This window comes from Erythrolamprus reginae, chromosome 9, assembly GCF_031021105.1.
Source record: "Erythrolamprus reginae isolate rEryReg1 chromosome 9, rEryReg1.hap1, whole genome shotgun sequence".
Taxonomy (NCBI): domain Eukaryota; kingdom Metazoa; phylum Chordata; class Lepidosauria; order Squamata; family Dipsadidae; genus Erythrolamprus; species Erythrolamprus reginae.
In genome coordinates, this window is record NC_091958.1 from 56,990,335 (window position 1) to 57,008,470 (window position 18,136).

At 48.7% G+C, this 18,136-nt stretch overlaps 2 protein-coding genes across 3 annotated transcripts in view; one reads left to right on the forward strand and one right to left on the reverse strand.

The window, feature by feature from the left end:
* LLGL1 (LLGL scribble cell polarity complex component 1) overlaps positions 1-10,468 on the forward strand; it is a 49,909-nt gene extending 39,441 nt beyond the window's left edge. For both annotated transcript variants that reach the window (XM_070761440.1, XM_070761439.1), the window contains exons 14-23: positions 785-1,065; positions 1,188-1,341; positions 2,148-2,301; positions 3,190-3,473; positions 4,673-4,937; positions 5,441-5,555; positions 7,514-7,611; positions 7,933-8,053; positions 9,606-9,703; positions 10,124-10,468. In XM_070761440.1, the coding sequence (XP_070617541.1) occupies positions 785-1,065; positions 1,188-1,341; positions 2,148-2,301; positions 3,190-3,473; positions 4,673-4,937; positions 5,441-5,555; positions 7,514-7,611; positions 7,933-8,053; positions 9,606-9,684 (1,551 nt within the window). In that variant the 3' untranslated portion in view covers positions 9,685-9,703; positions 10,124-10,468. The remainder of the gene's footprint in view (positions 1-784; positions 1,066-1,187; positions 1,342-2,147; positions 2,302-3,189; positions 3,474-4,672; positions 4,938-5,440; positions 5,556-7,513; positions 7,612-7,932; positions 8,054-9,605; positions 9,704-10,123) is intronic.
* A 4,873-nt stretch (positions 10,469-15,341) lies between these two features.
* The window catches only part of FLII (FLII actin remodeling protein), a 35,516-nt gene continuing 32,721 nt past the window's right edge, over positions 15,342-18,136 (reverse strand). Inside the window, exons 28-30 of the mRNA XM_070761462.1 lie at positions 17,382-17,487; positions 17,180-17,245; positions 15,342-16,621 (exon numbers count right to left, since the gene is read on the reverse strand). Of these exons, the coding sequence (XP_070617563.1) occupies positions 16,487-16,621; positions 17,180-17,245; positions 17,382-17,487 (307 nt within the window). The 3' untranslated portion in view covers positions 15,342-16,486. The remainder of the gene's footprint in view (positions 16,622-17,179; positions 17,246-17,381; positions 17,488-18,136) is intronic.

Here is an 18,136-nt window from a genome sequence, read left to right on the forward strand (position 1 = left end):
AGCACTGCACACCAAGACAACTAGACACAAGAACAGTTTTTTTCCGAACGCCATCACTCTACTAAACAAATAATTCCCTCAACACTGTCAGACTTTCTACTAAATCTGCACTTCTATTCTACTAGTTTTTCTCATCATTCCTTTCACCCATTTCCTCCCATGTTGACTGTAACTTGTTCCTTATATCCTAAGATTTTTATTAATATTGCTTCTTCATTGCTTATTTGACCCCTATGACAATCATTAAGTGTTGTACCACATGGTTCTTGACAAATGTATATTTTATTTTATGTACGCTGAGAGCATCTGCACTAAAGACAAATTCCTTGTGTGTCCAATCACACTTGGCCAATAAAAATTCTATTCTATTCTATTCTATATATTGCCAAACCCAACCTGTTAGGTACATAGTACTAACATTCTTCCCTTTGGGTGGTCAATATATAACACTTTACATTTTCAGACTATAGATTTCACAGTATTTCTTATGCTTAACAGCAAAAGGGCCTCCAAAATTCGGGACAAGGAGAGAACAATGGAGTTGCTTGAAGTATCAGAGCTCACAAGGAATCTTGAGGGTGGTAGTCATTGAACCATAGGGCTGAAAGGGGTCTTGGAGGACTTCTAGTCTAACCCCTTGCTGAGGAAGGAGTCCTAATCCTGGAGAGAGAACTTGAGTTGTGTCAAAGTGTGACTATAATTGTCTTCAGGTTTACACACCTTGGGTCTACCCCAGGATGAATCGGTGTCCAAGACTTATCTGAGGTTCTTCTCTCTTTGGCAGGTGCTGGTTATGGAGAAGTCCGAACACATGGTCAACATTGCTGTGCTGGACCTACTCCAGGACCGCGAAGGCTTCACGTGGAAGGGGCACGACCGGCTGCCCCCCAAGAACGGTGCCCTCTCCTTTGCCCCCGGCTTCCAGCCCAGCGTCCTCCTGCAGTGCCTGCCCCCCGCAGCCGTCACGGCGGTCACCCTGCACTCAGAATGGAACTTGGTGGCCTTTGGGACCAGCCACGGCTTTGGCGTCTATGACTACTACCGCCGGAACCCCGTGCTGGCCAGGTAGAGAGGCCTCTGTGCCAGGGACACATCCAGAAATGGAGTCGAGGCAGTTTGGATCAGTGTTGCTAGTTTGAAGGCCTGCGGATTGTGACGGTGGCTGATTGATTGTTCCGTTTTGATAGGTGCACCCTGCACCCCAACGACTCGCTCGCCATGGAGGGCCCCCTCTCGCGGGTGAAGTCCTTGAAGAAGTCCCTGCGCCAGTCCTTCCGTCGGATCCGCAAGAGCCGCGTGTCGGGCAAGAAGAGAGTCACGGCCAGTAGCCCCTCAAGTAAGGTAAGCAGGGGGAGACGGGGGGAGGTGCTGGCCCAGGAATTCTGGGAGTTGAAGTCCACATGTCCTAAACCTGTGACGGCAAACCTATGGCAAGTTGGAGGCCATGCGTGCTGTTGTCCTGTGCCAGCTCCGTGTGTGCGCTGGCCAGCTGATTTTTCCACAAAAAGGTGGGGGTGGGGGCAGTGTGAATCTCTGGGCGGGGAGCTTATTCCACAGGGTCAGCCTCCCCCACAGATCCCGCCAAATGAAATTGTCTAGTTGATGGGACCCGGAGAAGACCCTCTCTGTGGGACCTGGCCGGTCGCTGGGATTCATGTGGCAGCAGGCGGTCCTGGTGGTAATCTGGCCCGATGCCATGTAGGGCTTTATAAGTCATAACCAGCATTTGAATTGTGCCCGGAAGCTAATCGGCAGCCAATGTAGTCCGCGGAGCGATGGAGAAATATGGGCATGCCTTGGAAGGCCCATAACTGCTCACGCAGTTGCATTTTGGACGATTTGAAGTTTCCGAACACTCTTCAAAGACAGCCCTGAGTAGAACCTTCTTCATGAAGTTTTGGAGAAGATGAAGCTAACTACTCCCCAACTACTTCTCCCGCTCCACGGAGGGAAGAGGGATGAAAAATCTACTGTGTTCAACTGAAGGACAAGCCATCGTTTGACGGAAGAAGGGAATGGAGAAGGCCTTTCCATGGACGGGGAACGTGGTCTCCTGTCCTTAGAGGGTGGCTGAGCACTTTTGAGGCTCTGCTGATTAAGCTACCTGGACCGGAGCCTTGTCTCACCTGCTTCTCCCACCCCACCAGGTACAGGAAGCCAACGCCCATCTCGCCGAGCAGCCTGGTCCCCACGAGGTGGAGATGGCGCCCGTCCAGCGGCGGATCGAACCTCGCTCAGCAGACGACTCACTGTCTGGGGTTGTGCGTTGCCTCTACTTTGCGGACACCTTCCTCCGAGATGGTAAGCGAGGGAACCCCTCCCCCTGAGATGGAAGACCCCCCCAAAGGGAAAGGTATCCTCCACCAAGCAGTCAGTGGACATGGAGGGAGACTGGGCCTAATTGTGACTCCCAAGCAGAGTCGCCAGGATCTTGCTGGTTGTGAGTGGTGGGAACTGTAGCAATAGCAACAGCGTTTAGACTTATCTACCGCTTCATGGTGCTTTTACGGCCCTCTTTTGCCCCCAACAATCTGGGTCCTCATTTGACCCACCTCGGAAGGACGGAAGGCTGAGTCAACCTGGAGAGGGTCAGAATTGAACTGATGGCAATCGGCAGAGTTAGCCTGCAATACTGCATTCTAACCACTGTGCATCATGGAAGGAAAGGAAGGAAGGAAGGGAAGGAAGGGAAGGAAGGAAGGAAAGGAAGGAAGGAAGGAAGGAAGGAAGGAAAGGAAGGAAGGGAGTGAAGGAAGGAAGGAAAGAAGGGAAGGAAGGAAGGAAGGAAGGGAAGGAAGGAAGGAAGGGAAGGAAGGAAGGGAAGGGAGGGAAGGAAGGAAAGGAAGGAAGGAAGTGAAGGAAGGAAGGAAGGAAGGAAGGGAAGGAAGGGAAGGAAGGAAGGAAGGAAGAATAGCATTTAGACATATACCGCTTCATAGAGCTTTCAAGCCCTCTCTTGGGTCCTCATTTGACCCACCTCGGAAAGATAGAAAGCTGATTCCACCTGGAGCCGGGGGGGGGGGGGGGGCAGGGTAAGATTTGAACTGCTGAACTACAGCTTGCAGTCAGCAGAAGGAGCCTGAAGGGCTGCACTCTAACCACTAGGCTCTATTGCTGGTAGAGGGGCTGGGAGAGGCTGGGGAGGGGGAAACAGGCAGCCCCTCAGTTTCTCCCCCTGTCTTTCTGCAGCTGCCCACCACGGGCCCACCATGTGGGCCGGCACCAACTCGGGCTCGGTCTTCGCCTACGCCTTGGAGATCCCTTCGCAGGAGAAGTTTTCGGAGCGCTCGGTGGAGGCGGTGCTGGGCAAGGAGATCCAGCTGATGCACCGGGCCCCGGTGGTCTCGATCGCCGTCCTGGATGGCCGGGGGAACCCTCTGCCGGAACCCTACGAGGTCTCTCGGGACCTGGCCAAAGCCCCCGACATGCAGGGCAGCCACTCGGTGCTCATCGCTTCCGAAGAGCAGTTCAAGGTAATTCCGAGCGAGGGCAAAGAAGCCCTCTGCACGTTCTTGGTGGGGCCTCATCTCCTTGGGTGGCCCTGGCACCTTGGCAGCCATTCCATAGGCTCTCTTGCTATATTACGATCGAGCACAAGGGGGTCCCACCCTCGGCTCATTCAGAGTCAGGACGGGAAGCATTTCCTTCTCTCTGAACTGGCTTTCTGCCACAGCTCTGACAAACACAGCTGGGACCAGAATTTCTGTTGCTAAGCAAGACAGGGGGTGAACTGCCCAACACTTTCAAGAAAAGACTGGACTGCCATTGGACTAGGGTGATGTAGAGTCTCCTGCACCAGCAGAGGGTTGGACTGGATGACCTGCAAGGCCCCTCCCAGCTCTAATGATATAAATTCAAATAAAACAGTTATGACCTTGGTGCTAAGCAAATCTCTGCACTTTATTAAGCAAACCAAGTCCAGCTTCCTCTATTGACTCGCTTATCTGGAGATGGCTGGGAAAGGTGATCACGTGATCCTGGAATTCTGCAACAGGCATAGTACCTGCCAGTTTCCCGGCATCCTAATTTTGATCATTTGATCGTTGGGATGCCACGATGGTCATTGGTCACTTTTTTTTACAGCTGTTGTAACTTCGTACACATGCTAAACGAATCATTGTATGTCAAAAGAGACAGACAGACAGACAGACAGACAGATAGACAGATAGATAGATAGGGATAGATAGATAGATAGATAGATAGATAGATAGATAGATAGATAGATAGATAGATAGATAGATAGATAGATAGAATGATAGGCCGATAGGCCGTTAGGCTGATAGACAGATAGACAGATAGATAGATAGGGATAGATAGATAGATAGATAGATAGATAGATAGATAGATAGATAGATAGATAGATAGATAGATAGAATGATAGGCCGATAGGCCGTTAGGCTGATAGACAGATAGACAGATAAACAGACAGACCGACAGACCGACCGACAGACAGACAGATAGATAGATAGTACCAAACCCACCAGTTTCGTATGCATATTCACCAAACCCTTCTTTAGAATTTACATAATGAGTCGGGTGTGTGTTGACCTCCGTGGCGGAGGCTTCGCCGAACCCCTGAGACCGACTCACCGAACCCCAGTTAAGAACCACTGAGATAGACAGACAGACAGATAAATCTGACCCCCTCCTCCACCCCCACCCCCACCTGCAGGTCTTCACCCTCCCCAAAGTCAGTGCCAAGACCAAGTTCAAGCTGACCGCCCACGAGGGCTGCCGTGTCCGCAAAGTGGGCCTGATGAGCTTCCCCAGCGCCACCTGCGAGGACTACGCGGAGAACGGGCTGGCCTGCCTCACCAACCTGGGCGACCTCCACGTCTTCACGGTGCCCAACCTCCGGCCGCAGGTCCACTACGACTGCGTCCGCAAGGAGGACATCAGCGGCATCGCCTCCTGCGTCTTCACCAAGCACGGCCAAGGTGAGCGAGGGGGGGGGGCAGGTTCCCCGGGGTGTGTGTGTGTGTGTGGCGGGAAGGGGCGGGGCTTCTGAGCAGGAGTGGGTTGCTACCGGAATGGCTAAGGCAGCGATGGAGGTAGCAAAATCGTGCACGGAGCCGCAGGTGCGCCCGTGTTTCAGCATGCGCGGAACGAAAAAAACCTAGCTGAAACATGGGCGCACCTCTGGCTCCATGCGTGATTCTGCTACCTCCAAAAGTGTAGAAGCAAAATTGCGCTGGCCCTGCAAGAACTTACGAGCCGTGGTGGTGAGAGCAATATAGGGTTCTGGCTCGTAGCCCACCGCTGAGTTAAGGATGGCGCACCGTTAGCAAAAGTGCGTTGCATTGCACTGATAGCAAGAGTTGAGCTGTGCACTCCCCTTCACTTCTGGTGAGACGTGCGTGCGAGAGATTGAATATTGCTGTGAATATTTGGGGGGACACGGAGGCCTGCAAGCAGAAATCTTTTGGTGTTCCCTTGGCAGGCTTCTATCTGATCTCTCCGTCAGAATTCGAACGCTTCTCCCTGAGCACTAGAAACCTCACCGAGCCGCTGTGTGTGCTGGAGACGAGCCGTACCCACGACAGCCTTTCTCCAGGGTGAGAGAGAGAGAGAACCCCCTGGGCATCGCCCTTGCTTTGCAAGTCCACCCAAGCTTCTCGGGGGGGACATTATGGGGACCCCTTTGGTGCAGAAGGATTTATTTATTTATTTAATTAATTAATTAATTTTATGTATGTATGTATGTATGTATGTATGTATGTATGTATGTATGTATTTATTTATTTATTTATTTATTTATTTATTTATTAGATTTGTATGCCGCCCCTCTCCGTAGACTCGGGGCGGCTCACAACACAATAAAACAGTTCATGACAAATCTAATAATTTACAATTTAAAATATTTTTTAAAAAACCCATTATTAAGCAGACATACATACAAACATACCATACATAAATTGTATAGGCCCGGGGGAGATACCTGACGGCAAAGGTGGGTTTTGAGGAGTTTACGAAAGGCAAGGAGGGTAGGGGCAGTTCTAATCTCTGGGGGGAGCTGGTTCCAGAGAGTCGGGGCTGCCACAGAGAAGGCTCTTCTCCTAGGGCCCGCCAACCGACATTGTTTAGTTGATGGGACCCGGAGAAGGCCCACTCTGTGGGATCTAACCGGTCGCTGGGATTCGTGCGGCAGAAGACGGTCTCGGAGATATTCTGGTCCGGTGCCATGAAGGGCTTTATAGGTCATAACCAACACTTTGAATGGTGACCGGAAACTGATCGGCAACCATTGCAGACTGCGGAGTGTTGGTGTAACATGGGCATACCTGGGGAAGCCCATGATTGCTCTCGCAGCTGCATTCTGAAGTTTCCGAACACTCTTCAAAGGTCGCCCCATGTAGAGAGTGTTGCAGTAGTCGAGCCTTGAGGTGGCCAGGCAAAAGGCTGGCAAAGTTAAACCCAAAAGGACGTACAGCTTTCTTGAACCCACATTTCTCACTATTTACGTGAGGCAGAGAGGGGGTCACTAGTAGGGACCCCTAAAACAGCTTTGCATTTAATAACTAAACTCAAACAGTGCTAGAAGATTGTTGTGCTTCAAAGGCAAACAAAGGGGGTGATACCCAAGCTTAAAGTGGATGCATTTTGTGGAAGATGGATTTTAAAAAAACAAATGGGATGGGGGCTTGATCTGTCATCTGTCCAACTTTGTGATGGCTACAGTCCCCACCTTGGGGGCAGTTCTGCTGGGTGTGGGGTGGGAGCCATTCAGGGTAGAACCCTTAAGACTCTAGAAAGAGTCCAGAAAAGAGCAACAAAGATGATTTAGGGGACTGGAGGCTGAAACATATGAAGGATGGTTGCAGGAACTGGGTTCATGGCTAGTTTAATGAAAAGAAGGACCAGGGGGGACACGATAGCAGCCTTCCAGTATCTCAGGGGTTGCCACAAAGAAGAAGGAGTCAAGCTATTCTCCAGAGCACCTGACGGTAGAACAAGAAGCAATGGGTGGAAACTAAACAAGGAGAGAAGCAACTTAGAACTAGAATGGTTGATCAGTGGAACCTCTTGCCTCCAGAAGTTGTGAATGCCCCAACTCTGGAAGTTTTAAAGCAGATGTTGGATAACCATCCTTCTGAAGTAGTGTAGGGTTTCCTGCCTAAGCAGGGGGGTTGGGCTAGAAGACCCCCAAGGCCCCTTTGAACTCTGTTGTTATTGTTATTGTTAAGTGGGCAGAAGTTTAAAGCCTGCTGTGTCCCACCTTACAGCTTCAAGTGGGGAACTTCACAAGGAGCGGTCTGAAAAGAGGAATGGGGTCCCCGTGATGCAGTGACCACAGCCCCACCTGCTTTGTTTAGGGCATCACATTCGGGGGGGGGGGAAGCATTTTCATATCTGCTCCGTGCTTAAAATACTCGATGTATCCAGAGGTCGTCCTGCTTATTTACAGTGTTGATTTTGACCATGGCATGGAGATGGACGATGCAGGAGGTGTATAGCGAGGTCTGGGGAGAGCGGATGGCAATTGAGGGGCTGTTTCCCTTTTTTTAAATTATAGAAATAACTTCATAGCGACACCAAAACTGAGCCAGGCCAATGGGACGCATGTTTTACATGGATCGGAGGCAAACCATTCCCCTGCAAGCAACGATGACCGTAAGGAAAACACCTTTTTTTTTAAAATTAAACTTTATTAAAATTTTCATAAAAACAAAACATTTAAAAATGAAAGAAACACATACATACTATCACACCAAATACATTCACTGGGCAAAAGCTAGGGTCTAAGGACCCCGAGCCTGGTGACATAAATGTGTTAATAAAGACTATTTTAAAAAAATTAATTCAGAAAGTTTTGAGGGGCGTTTTATAACAGATCCAGTCACCAAGAATGAAGCGTTTTAAAGATGAAGAAGGCTAAATTTGTATTCTGGATGCTTATGGCAATACTGCAAACATCTGCTTTTCTACTTTTAGGGTCTCCCGAAGACCACCCAGCATTTGCCTCAACACCCATCGACTCCCCGGACAGCAGCATCGACACCCCCTTAAATACCACTGGAGATATTACAGTCGAAGAAGTGAAGGATTACTTGACGTAAGTCTACGTCCTTTGGTAGCCACCTGGACGTAAGGACATGCCTGCCACCTCTGCAGAAGCCCACCTAATGTGGGAGCAGATTTACAGAATAACAGAGTTGGAAGGGACCTTAGAGGTCTTCTAGTCCAACCCCTTGCTAGGGCAGATTGCTTGTCCCTTCTTAAAAGCTTCCAGTGTTGGAGCATCCACAACTTCTGGTGGCAAGTTGTTCCACTGGTTAATTGTTCTCACTGACAGGACATTTCTCCTTAGTTCCAGGTTGCTTGAATCCTTGATTAACTTCCATCCTTTGTTTCTTGTCCTGCCTTCTGGTCCTTTGGAGAACAGGTTGACTTCCTCTTCTTTATGGAAGCCCCTTAAATATTAAGAAGACTATCCTGTCCCCCTGAGTCCTTCATTTCATTAAACTAGACCTAGACAATTCCAATTTTTTATATGTTTTAGCTTCCAGTCCCCTGATCATCTCTGTTGCTCTTCTCTACACTTTTTTTAAATGCCGGGCTTCGCGTTACGAGCCCCAATTAAGTCCAAAGTGTAAATTCACACACACTGTTGTAAAGTAAACAAAGAGTCGGTTTATCAAAAGAAAAATATTGTACACACGCACTTTAAATCAGCCAAAGTGCTCTCCCACAAACCACAGGCCTGGAATGCTGTGAAAAGCAAAAATAAAAGCAGAGCAGATAAAGGCAGCTGTGAAGACGTCGCAGCCACCCCACTTCAAGTGTCCTCAAGCTGTACTTAACTGTGAAATATTCAAAAAGTCCTGGTAATCCTGGAGCAGTCCAAAATCAAACAGCACTTGTCTCTAACCAAACGGTTAATTTCCCATGCATGCTCTCAATTTATCTGGCAATTTATCAGCAGCCCCATTAGCCTAATTGCCCCAGCCACAGGTGTTCTCCCTTATCTTCTATAACACTTGCGCAGTTGTTCCCTTCTTGTCATAAACCTGTGCCTGCGAGCATCTATGAATCCCTCTTCCTCTGAGTCGAATGAGGATGACTCGCTAATGGGGTCATTAGCTAATGGGCTGCCTGTCACTACCTCATCATCCGATCCTGCTTCGCTCCCAGAATCTGCCCTTGACACAGAATCCTCACTGTCTGAAGCTGTTGGCAACCACAACACTAAAAATCTTTTTTGTAATATAGTGACCAAAACTGGATGCAAGATTCTAAGTGTGGTCCCTTATAGCAATAGCACTTATATACCTCTTCACAGTGCTTTTACAGCCCTCTCTAAGCAGTTTACAGAATCAGCCTCTTGCCCCACAACAATCTGGGTCCTCATTTGACCCACCTTGGAAAGACGGAAGGCTGAGTCAACCTGGAGCCTGCTGAAATTCGATGTGCCAAACTGTTGGCAGACGGTGATCAGCAGAAGTAGCTTGCAGGACCCTCAAGGCCTTATAAAGATGGCTTCATGTAACCTTGATTCAATCCCTCTGTTAATGCAACCCAGGCCAGCATTGGCTGGGTCGGAATGTCCCTTGGGAATGGGAATTATTTTCTGGCCTGGCACATCTTGATTCCCTGTCTCGCTCCAGGCCCTCCGAGGAAGCCGAGAGGAATCTGCGGAACATCAACGACGAGGAGGCCAGATCTCCAGGGATCCTCATTAAATGAGGCCCATCCAGAGAAAATGGTGGGTCCTTTTTTAAACAATGGAGGGGCTCAGCTCAGGACCCCCTGGGCATAGCAGTAGCACTAGCACTTAGACTTATATAACGCTTCCTGGTACTTTTAAAGCCCTCTCTTACAGAATCAGCCTCTTGCAAAACCCAACAATCTGGGTCCTCATTTGACCCACGTAGGAAGGAAGGAAGGGAGGGAGGAAGGGAGGAAGGAAGGAAGGAAGGAATAGCAATAGCATTTAGACTTATATACCGCTTCCCAGTGCTTTTACAGCTCTCTCTAAGTGGTTTACAGAATCTGCTTACAATTTGGAATATTGCATCAGGAAGCCTCCAACCCTGACAATAGACAGACAGACAGAAAGACCCCCCCCACCCCCCATGGCGCTCTGTCCAACCTGTTTTAAAGCTGTGATCATTTTCCTTTGCAGGGACCCAGCACCGTCCTATGTGATGCTTGGAGCTTTGGAACCGAGACCTCTCACTATTTTTGCAATGAACTGTTGGCCCTACCTCTCCAGAGGACCCCCCAATTTTTTTACAAGGACAAAAAGAGTTGGGGTCTTTTTCTAACACATGGCTCAGAGGCAGACAGGCGGCATCTCTCCCTGGGTACCTCTCCAAGTTTGCATTTTTGATAGATTTTATATATATATATATAAATATATATATATATGTAGATTGTTGTGAGTTTGGGTTTTTCCCCATGTAATATTTTGAGTGTCTTTGCGATGTTTCGGCGAAATTGCATTCACCATCTTCAGGCTGAAGTTATTGGCTTCGTGCTGCTTTGAGTATGGATATATTCATATACAGTATTCAAATATATGAATATATATATATATATATATATTCATATTCAAAGCAGCACAAAGCCAATAACTTCAGCCTGAAGATGGTGAATGCAATTTCGCCGAAACATCGCAAAGACACTCAAAATATTACATGGGGAAAAAACCCAAACTCACAACAATCTACGTACATATACCCATGATAATGTACGAAAACAAATATATATATATATGTATATACTTTACATATATATACATATATATAGCTATATATATGTATATATATATGTGTGTGTGTGTGTGTGTAAAAAAAGGAAGAGAGAAAAGAAACCCCAGAAAAATGTGCCAATGTCCTGGGAGAACCACTTTGGGGGCCTCTTCTACTGCACGGAGACCTTTTGGAGCTCCAACAAGCATTTTCTTTTGAAAACAAAACCACTGGGAGGACGATGATACCCCCCACCCCCACCCCAGTGGGTTTTCTGATGGGGGAAAGGAGCTTTTGATGGACAGAAGACGGAGGGAGGGTGGGAAGGGTTCTGCTGCAATGCGATGCTGGACAGATCCTCCACCTGCCTTTCGCTCTACGTGGGAACAGCCAGCAAGGGTCACGTTCTCCTGATCTTGCTTGAAACCTCCTCTGTCCTCTTCAGACCCCTCTGCTGATTTGGGGCTGAACTTCCTGATGCAATGACGAATTAAGTGTTTCCTGTTCGCTGGCGGGAGCTTTCGAGGCCAAGAATTGATTTGAAGATATTTTTTTCTGATGCTGATGGAGACCAACCTCCCTTCTCCTCCGCCATCATTCCTTCTCTTTCACCGTCATTCTTCCTCCTCCTCCTCTTAATTTGGGGGGGCATGGTTGGACTTTTTTCTTTCTTTTTTCATTTCTTCGTTACACAAGTATTGGGAGTGATTATCCGAGCACAAAGCGGGTCTTGCAAAAGAGGAAGCCAGACTTGCAAGAAAAATACAGCAGTCCAAAAAAACCCAACCTTGTGCAAGAAATATTACATCTTTCGGATATTGTTCACTTTTCCTTCCTCCCCAGTGTTATTTGAATGTTCAGGATGAAGGGAGAGAAAACCCGAGTCCTTCTATTTTCTTTCCTCTCCAAGAATTTGATGTACAAAGAGGAGAATCCAGATCTCACCTCCTCCTCAGCTGCCTGTGGGTCCAACTTGACTTTAAACCCTTTTGTAGAGTCGGGGGTTCATTAGCAAGGCCAAAGTAGCTTCCTCTTTCCTTTCTAAACGTCCAATTCCCAGGGATTTTATTTTTTTGCCTTGGGGGAGGGAAAATTAATTGGGCTTGATGTACACCTCGTAATCCCAGGAGATGATGATAATGATAAATAATTTCGGCATATGATTCTGTGCTATTTTCCCTCCCTTCTCTTTGATTTCCAACCCCGAGAAGGGACTTCCCGAGTAGACACTTTTATGAGCTCAAGATGGGAGTTTGGTTTGGTTGGGATACACTGGAGAATACAGGGTCTCCACTGAATGCAGGAAGCAAGCCTTGGGACCCCTTGGTGGGCTTGCCTTCTCCTTTATCGGGGTACCCCTGAGCTGCCTGTTCCATTGCCACCCACTGGTCGCCCATCAATCCCAGGAAATTGGAATCCTGGTTTCGGATCCCTGTGCCGAATTTGCCTGAGCCAGCTTGAGTCTTGCCCGATGATCCCAATTTCTGCAGGGGCCCCTAACCCTCGGCAGTGAGAAAGGCACAAAGGACTTCATGGGGGCCTTTGGAGGGATGGAGGGGTGTCTCTCCTGCCTTACTGAACCCTTGCTGGGACTTTTTTTTTGCAAGCCACAGACGGACTTTCCAAGAATGAGCTGTGTCTGCTGCTGCAAAAGCTTTGGTGCATTTGTGTACATTGCCGAGATCTCAACAGGGCTTCAACCCAGCCCTCCCCCACTGCTGGCCCCCTTTCTCTGCAACAGAGGGGGCTTTTCTCCCCGGCTTCTCCTCCACGTTTCCCCATTGGGGTGGGAAAATCTCTTGTGCCAAAAAGGCCAGCCCGTCCCAGGACCTCAAGCTCCCATTTTCTGCTGGGGGGGGGGATTCTTTTTTTCTTTCTTTCTCACCGATGCATTTGTGCCAAGAAAAAACCCCTGGAGCAAAGGGGTCTCCAACCACGGCAACTTTTAAGCCTGCTGGGCTTCAACTCCCTGCCTGGGGAGTCCTGGAAGTGGAAGGTCCCCCAGGCTTAAAGCTGCCAAGGTTGGAGACCCCCTGCCCTGGAGGGTTGATAGGATGGGGGGGGAAGCTAAGAAGTGGGGCTGAACCCTTAAAACTAAACCCTTTTTGAGGTACGTGAGAATTGGCCTCAGGAAGGACCGTTGCGAGTCCACTTGAGTGGAACGGTACGATTCGATTTTTGTTGTGTGGGTGTGTAAGTGCCTGATGGGTGTCTGGAGGTGTGCGATTGGAGTCTGTGCGTGTGTGTGTGTGGTTAGACACTGAGGGAGGGTGGGCCTAGTTTCCTTGTAGAATATCTCCTCTTCGGACCCCCCCCCCCTTTTTTCAGTCCATAGAATGGATTTACCATTGTTTAGTAATTAATGCAGGTTTTTAATAAAGGAAGAATAAAGGATTTACTATCTAAAGTGGTGTTTCCTCAATTATTTTCTGTTAGCTCCCCCCCCCCCGTCCCCAAGGAAGAAGCAAACATTTCGCGCCTCCCACCCCAACTCTCCACCACGATGATTGTTTGCAATATTCAGCACATTTTCTCTGAAAAAACCCAAGCGGCTTATCAGTGTGATTGGGGTGCGATGTGTTTAAGGGACCCTTTAATTTATTTGGATTCATGCTGTTGTGGTTAGCTCTGGCCCAGCTCCTGCCCCAAGAACTGTGGATGTAGGGGAGACATCCACATGCTGCAGGCCTGTTTTGCTCTCGGTGGAATCTGCTGATGAAGGCTCCTCTGACCCAGAAGACATGAGTGACAGGGAGGAGGAGAGTGGGGCAGAGAGCTCAGGAGATCAATTATCTAGCTCCTCCTTGGATTCAGAACAAGAGTTAATGATACAGCCACGCATGCGGAGAGCGATGCATAGGCAGCAACAACTGAGAGATTATCAAAGAAAATGAGGCCACCTGTGGTTGGGTGGGGCTGTGGTCATTAGTGGGGCTGCTATAAAGAGCAGCCTGTGGGTTTGGCCATTGTGGATTATCTGATCGTTGTGTTTCGTGACTGCTTTACTGACTTTGACCTTTTGTGTGCCGATTTTTCCCCACTTTGAAACTAAACCAGAGCAAAGTGTGTTTCACTTTGTGAAAGAAGAAGGAATGTGAATTGCCTCACAGCTGCAAGCTAAGTATCACAGAACTGATAAGGGGCTTGTACAAATTACCAGTTTGTTTGGAGACCAGTGCTCTTGGCTATACCAAAAGAGGGCTTGGTTTAAGGGAATTTTCATTCAGAGCCCAACAGAACACATGCTGTCCGTTGCCAACATCTCTAGACACAGTCAACATCCCGGTCTTTCCTCGTCTTCCACCATAGTCACAGTGAAACCAAGCGCTACATATGTTTCGTGATATTTCCAAATCTTAGTTTTCGAGATACTTACATTTGTCTCATGATCTCCGTCTCTCTCTTCCTTTCTTTTCATCCCTGTTCAATATTTTTTCCACAATGTCTCTTAAGGGTTTGTTATCTGCACTTTGTATCTCCTGCTCTGTGCTATTGTTTGGTGCAAAAAACCCTCTACTCCCTGTGGCAAAAAAAAGCACATGTTCCTTGCGGTCACGTGCCCCCTGCCATCGCTCCACACCCTTCCTGGGGGCCCCACCCTACTATTTGTCCAGTTTCTAAGCACCCTTTTTTGCAGGAGGCAGAAGAAAATACAGCTTTTACCTATCAAAATACAGACGTTTTCCTACTGCCACCCAAAGGGGGTAAATGCAGTTTATAGGGCTGGCATAGAGGAAACATAGAAGACTGACGGCAGAAAAAGACCTCATGGTCCATCTAGTCTGCCCTTATACTATTTCCTATACAATGGATATATGTTTATCCCAGGCATGTTTAAATTCAGTTACTGTGGATTTACCAACCACGTCTGCTGGAAGTTTGTTCCAAGGATCTACTCCTCTTTCAGTGAAATAATATTTTCTCACGTTGCTTTTGATCTTTCCCCCAACTCACTTCAGATTGTGCCCCCTTGTTCTTGTGTTCACTTCCCTATTAAAAACGTTTCCCTCCTGAACCTTATTTAACCCTTTAACATATTTAAATGTTTCTATCCTGTCCCCCCTTTCCCTTCTGTCCTCCAGACTATACAGATGGAGTCCATGAAGTCTTTCCTGATACGTTTTGTGCTTAAGACCTTCCACCATTCTTGTAGCCCGTCTTTGGACCCCTTCAATTTGATCCATATCTTTTTGTAGGTGAGGTCTCCAGAACGGGACACAGTATTATTCCAAATGGGGTCTCACCAGTGCTCTATACAGTGGGATCCCAATCTTCCTCTTCCTGCTTGTTATACCTCCAGGTATGCAGCCAAGCATCCTACTTGCTTTCGCTCCTGCCTGACCGCACTGTTCACCCATTTTGAGACTGACAGAAATCATGATCCCTAAATCCTTCTCTTCTGAAGTTTTTGCTAACACAGAACTGCCAACGCAATACTCAGATGGAGGATTCCTTTTCCCCAAGTGCATTATTTCACACTTGGAAACATATCAAAATACAGATGTTTTCCTACTGTCGGCCAAAGGGGGGAAATGCAGTTTATAGGACAGGCTAGAAAGGGAGGAAACCCACTAAAAAACCGGTGGGAGGGAACCAGGGGTTGCTTGTAGCTGTCGGAGCAGAATGATGCCAGGGTAGCTCACAAACTGCGACCTTTGCAATCTTTATTGAGACCTTAAAAACGAAGCTTGTGAAGCCCTGGGGCGGAAGCCCCCCTTCGCTGTGGTTGCTGACGCAGCCCTGCGCGTTGCCGGTTGAACTGCCGCCTGCTGCTGCAGCTGTTTGCAGTGAGGATGCCCCGGCCATGCATTCTGCTGATGATTGGCAGGCACCAAGCTGACCCTGGTTGGGCTAAACAAAACAGGCGCCGCTTCTCCTGCTATTAAGCGAGTTCTCTCCAGGGTTTCTTTTCTGTGACTGTCTTCCCCACCCCTTTCCAAAACGTGGATGGTCTCTAGGGAAGGAACCGGGCTGCTTTTCGGAACCTCATGAGGACTAGAAGCAAGCAGGACACCCCTTGGTGTTGATCAAGCTTGGTTTTTCTTTTTTTAAAAAAACCCTTCTGTAATTCAGTGCAAAAAGAAGGAAGGAAGAACAGGCATTTCAACCGAAAGGCAATAAAAAGAGAGTTGTGCTTTTTGTAGAGGTAAAAATAAAATTAAAATTAGCCAGAGATGGCTTTGAGGAGCACAGAAGCACCTGCTGAAAGGCTTCCTTCTCAGGGATGGAAGATATTGGGGAGGGGGGGTCTTAATTCTCCCCCTCCATTAAACTCCTCTGCTTCCGCTCCCAACTTAATTCAGAAATCTCTTTGCAAAAGGCCTTTGGCAGAAACGCCCCCCCCCCCCAGCAAGGAAATCTCAGCCAGGCCTGCAAAAGTTGGGAGGTGCTGCTCCTCAGTAGAGGGGAGGGGGCTGCAGAGGGCAGCTGGGGGGGCACAAAGGAGGGTTTGATGGGGGGGGGGAACCCAGATTTCTCCTCTAAGAGAGAGAGCCAGGTGGTCTGAATGAAACGGGGAGGGGGGAAAAGGGGGATTTGACTGACGCTGGGAAGGGAATCAGGGCAAGGATTTGGGGGAGTGGGTGGGAGGGAGCAATTCGCGCCCCCTCCCCATCTCTCTCTCTCTCTCTGAGTAACCTTTCCTCCAATCCGCGGCTCGAAGAGAAGCGCGTTGCAGTGAAGGGCGGGGGTTGCTCCGCCCGGCGCTGGCACAAGACTACAAAGCCCATCCATCGGTTGGGGAATCCCCACGGGAGGCCACGGCGGGCGGCAGGAGAGGTGGGAGGCTGGGCGCCTTAAGCGGGAGGCTTCCGGAAAACGCTCCAGGCGTGGAAGCAGCGGGTGAAGGGAAGCGGCTCGTTGCCTTTCCGCACCAAACGGAGCTTCCGGGGCCGGCCGGCATCTTTCGACCGCATGTGCTGGATGTAGACCTGGGGCGGGAGAGGAAAGCGGCTCATAAGTCCAGCCAATGAAAAAATGGACCCTAAAAATATTCCAAACCTGACCTATGACCTATAACCCAGCGACCAATCCGAGCCCACAGTCGGCTTCCGCTAGGTTCCATCAGCCAAACAGTGTCGGCTGGTGGGTCCGCGGGGAAGGGCCTTCTTGGTGGTGGCTCCCATCCTCTGGAACTAATTCCCCCTGGAGATTCACATGGCCCCCACCCTCCTTTGCCAGCAGGCCTGGGGTCATTGAGCTGCCCCATTCAGCTCCGATCAGAAGTAATGAATGTTTTCGCGTTGGAGGGTTTTATATTGTCATAATGTTCTATATGGTTTATAGTCTTGTTTATGTTGCTTGCAAGCCGCCCAGAGTCCAAAAAGGCATTGGGCAGCTCATCAATGTATTAAATTAAAAAATCAAATTAAAGGAAGAGTGGAGAAGGCCAGGAGACAGGAGGCCCAGCTGGAGCCAACGCAGGCGGTGAACATGGACCCTCCTTGGGGGTCCACCCTGAGCGGTCAGCAACCCTCCTGGGTCATTACCTGGCAAGCTTTGAGGCTCAACTTGATCTCCACCTGGCTGGTCTGTGTCCCCACCCACATGTAGACCTGGAGAAGAAGAAGAAGAGGAAGAAGAGGTGACCGGACTGGGAACCAGACGTCTCCTCCTGATTTCCACCACTTCATCCACTCAGGGCCCACGGCCGGCCATGGGTCCCGTCTGGCTCCTGCCCCCCTGCCTGACCTCGCAGCCGTTGTCCAGCAACATGATGTCATCGTCGGCCAGGTCATCCTGGCAGAAATCGGAGCATTTTTCGGACACTGCGAAGTAGCCCTTCTCGTTGGAACACCTGGTGGGCAAGGGACAAAAGCCTTGAGAGGAGGCTCAGAGCAGTAGAGGAAGAGGAGGAAGAATAAGAAGAGGAAGGGAGACCCCTCCCTCCCTCTATCCCTCCCCCCACCCCCCCAAGGAAGAAATTCGGCCTCTTTGGGGGAATCGTCTTGGATTCTGCTACAGATTGGAGGGCTTGCTGGGTGAGGACGGTTTTGGGGGAAAGGGGCAGCTCCTTCTCTGGCCTGTTGCTCTCCAGAAATTAATTAAGTAATCAATTTATCAATCAATTAGGTAATCAATCAATCAACCAATCAACCAAGGAAGTAATCAATTAACCAATGAATCAAAGGATCAATTAATCAATCAATTAAGTAACCAATCAATCAAGTAAGTAATCAATTAATCAATCAATCAGTCAAGTAATCAATTAACCAATCAAGCAAGTAATCAATCAATTAACCAATTAACCAATTAAACAATCAATTAATTAATTATGTAATCAATCAATCAATCAATCAATCAATATTTATTCTTTATTAAATTTATATGCTCCCCATCTCACCCGTGAAATGATTCCAGGCAGCTTACAAACAATAAAAGAGGACTATGAAAGCGATAAAGTTAAGAAGAGCTCTCCAGGGGGAGTTTTGGGTCCCGCCAGGGAA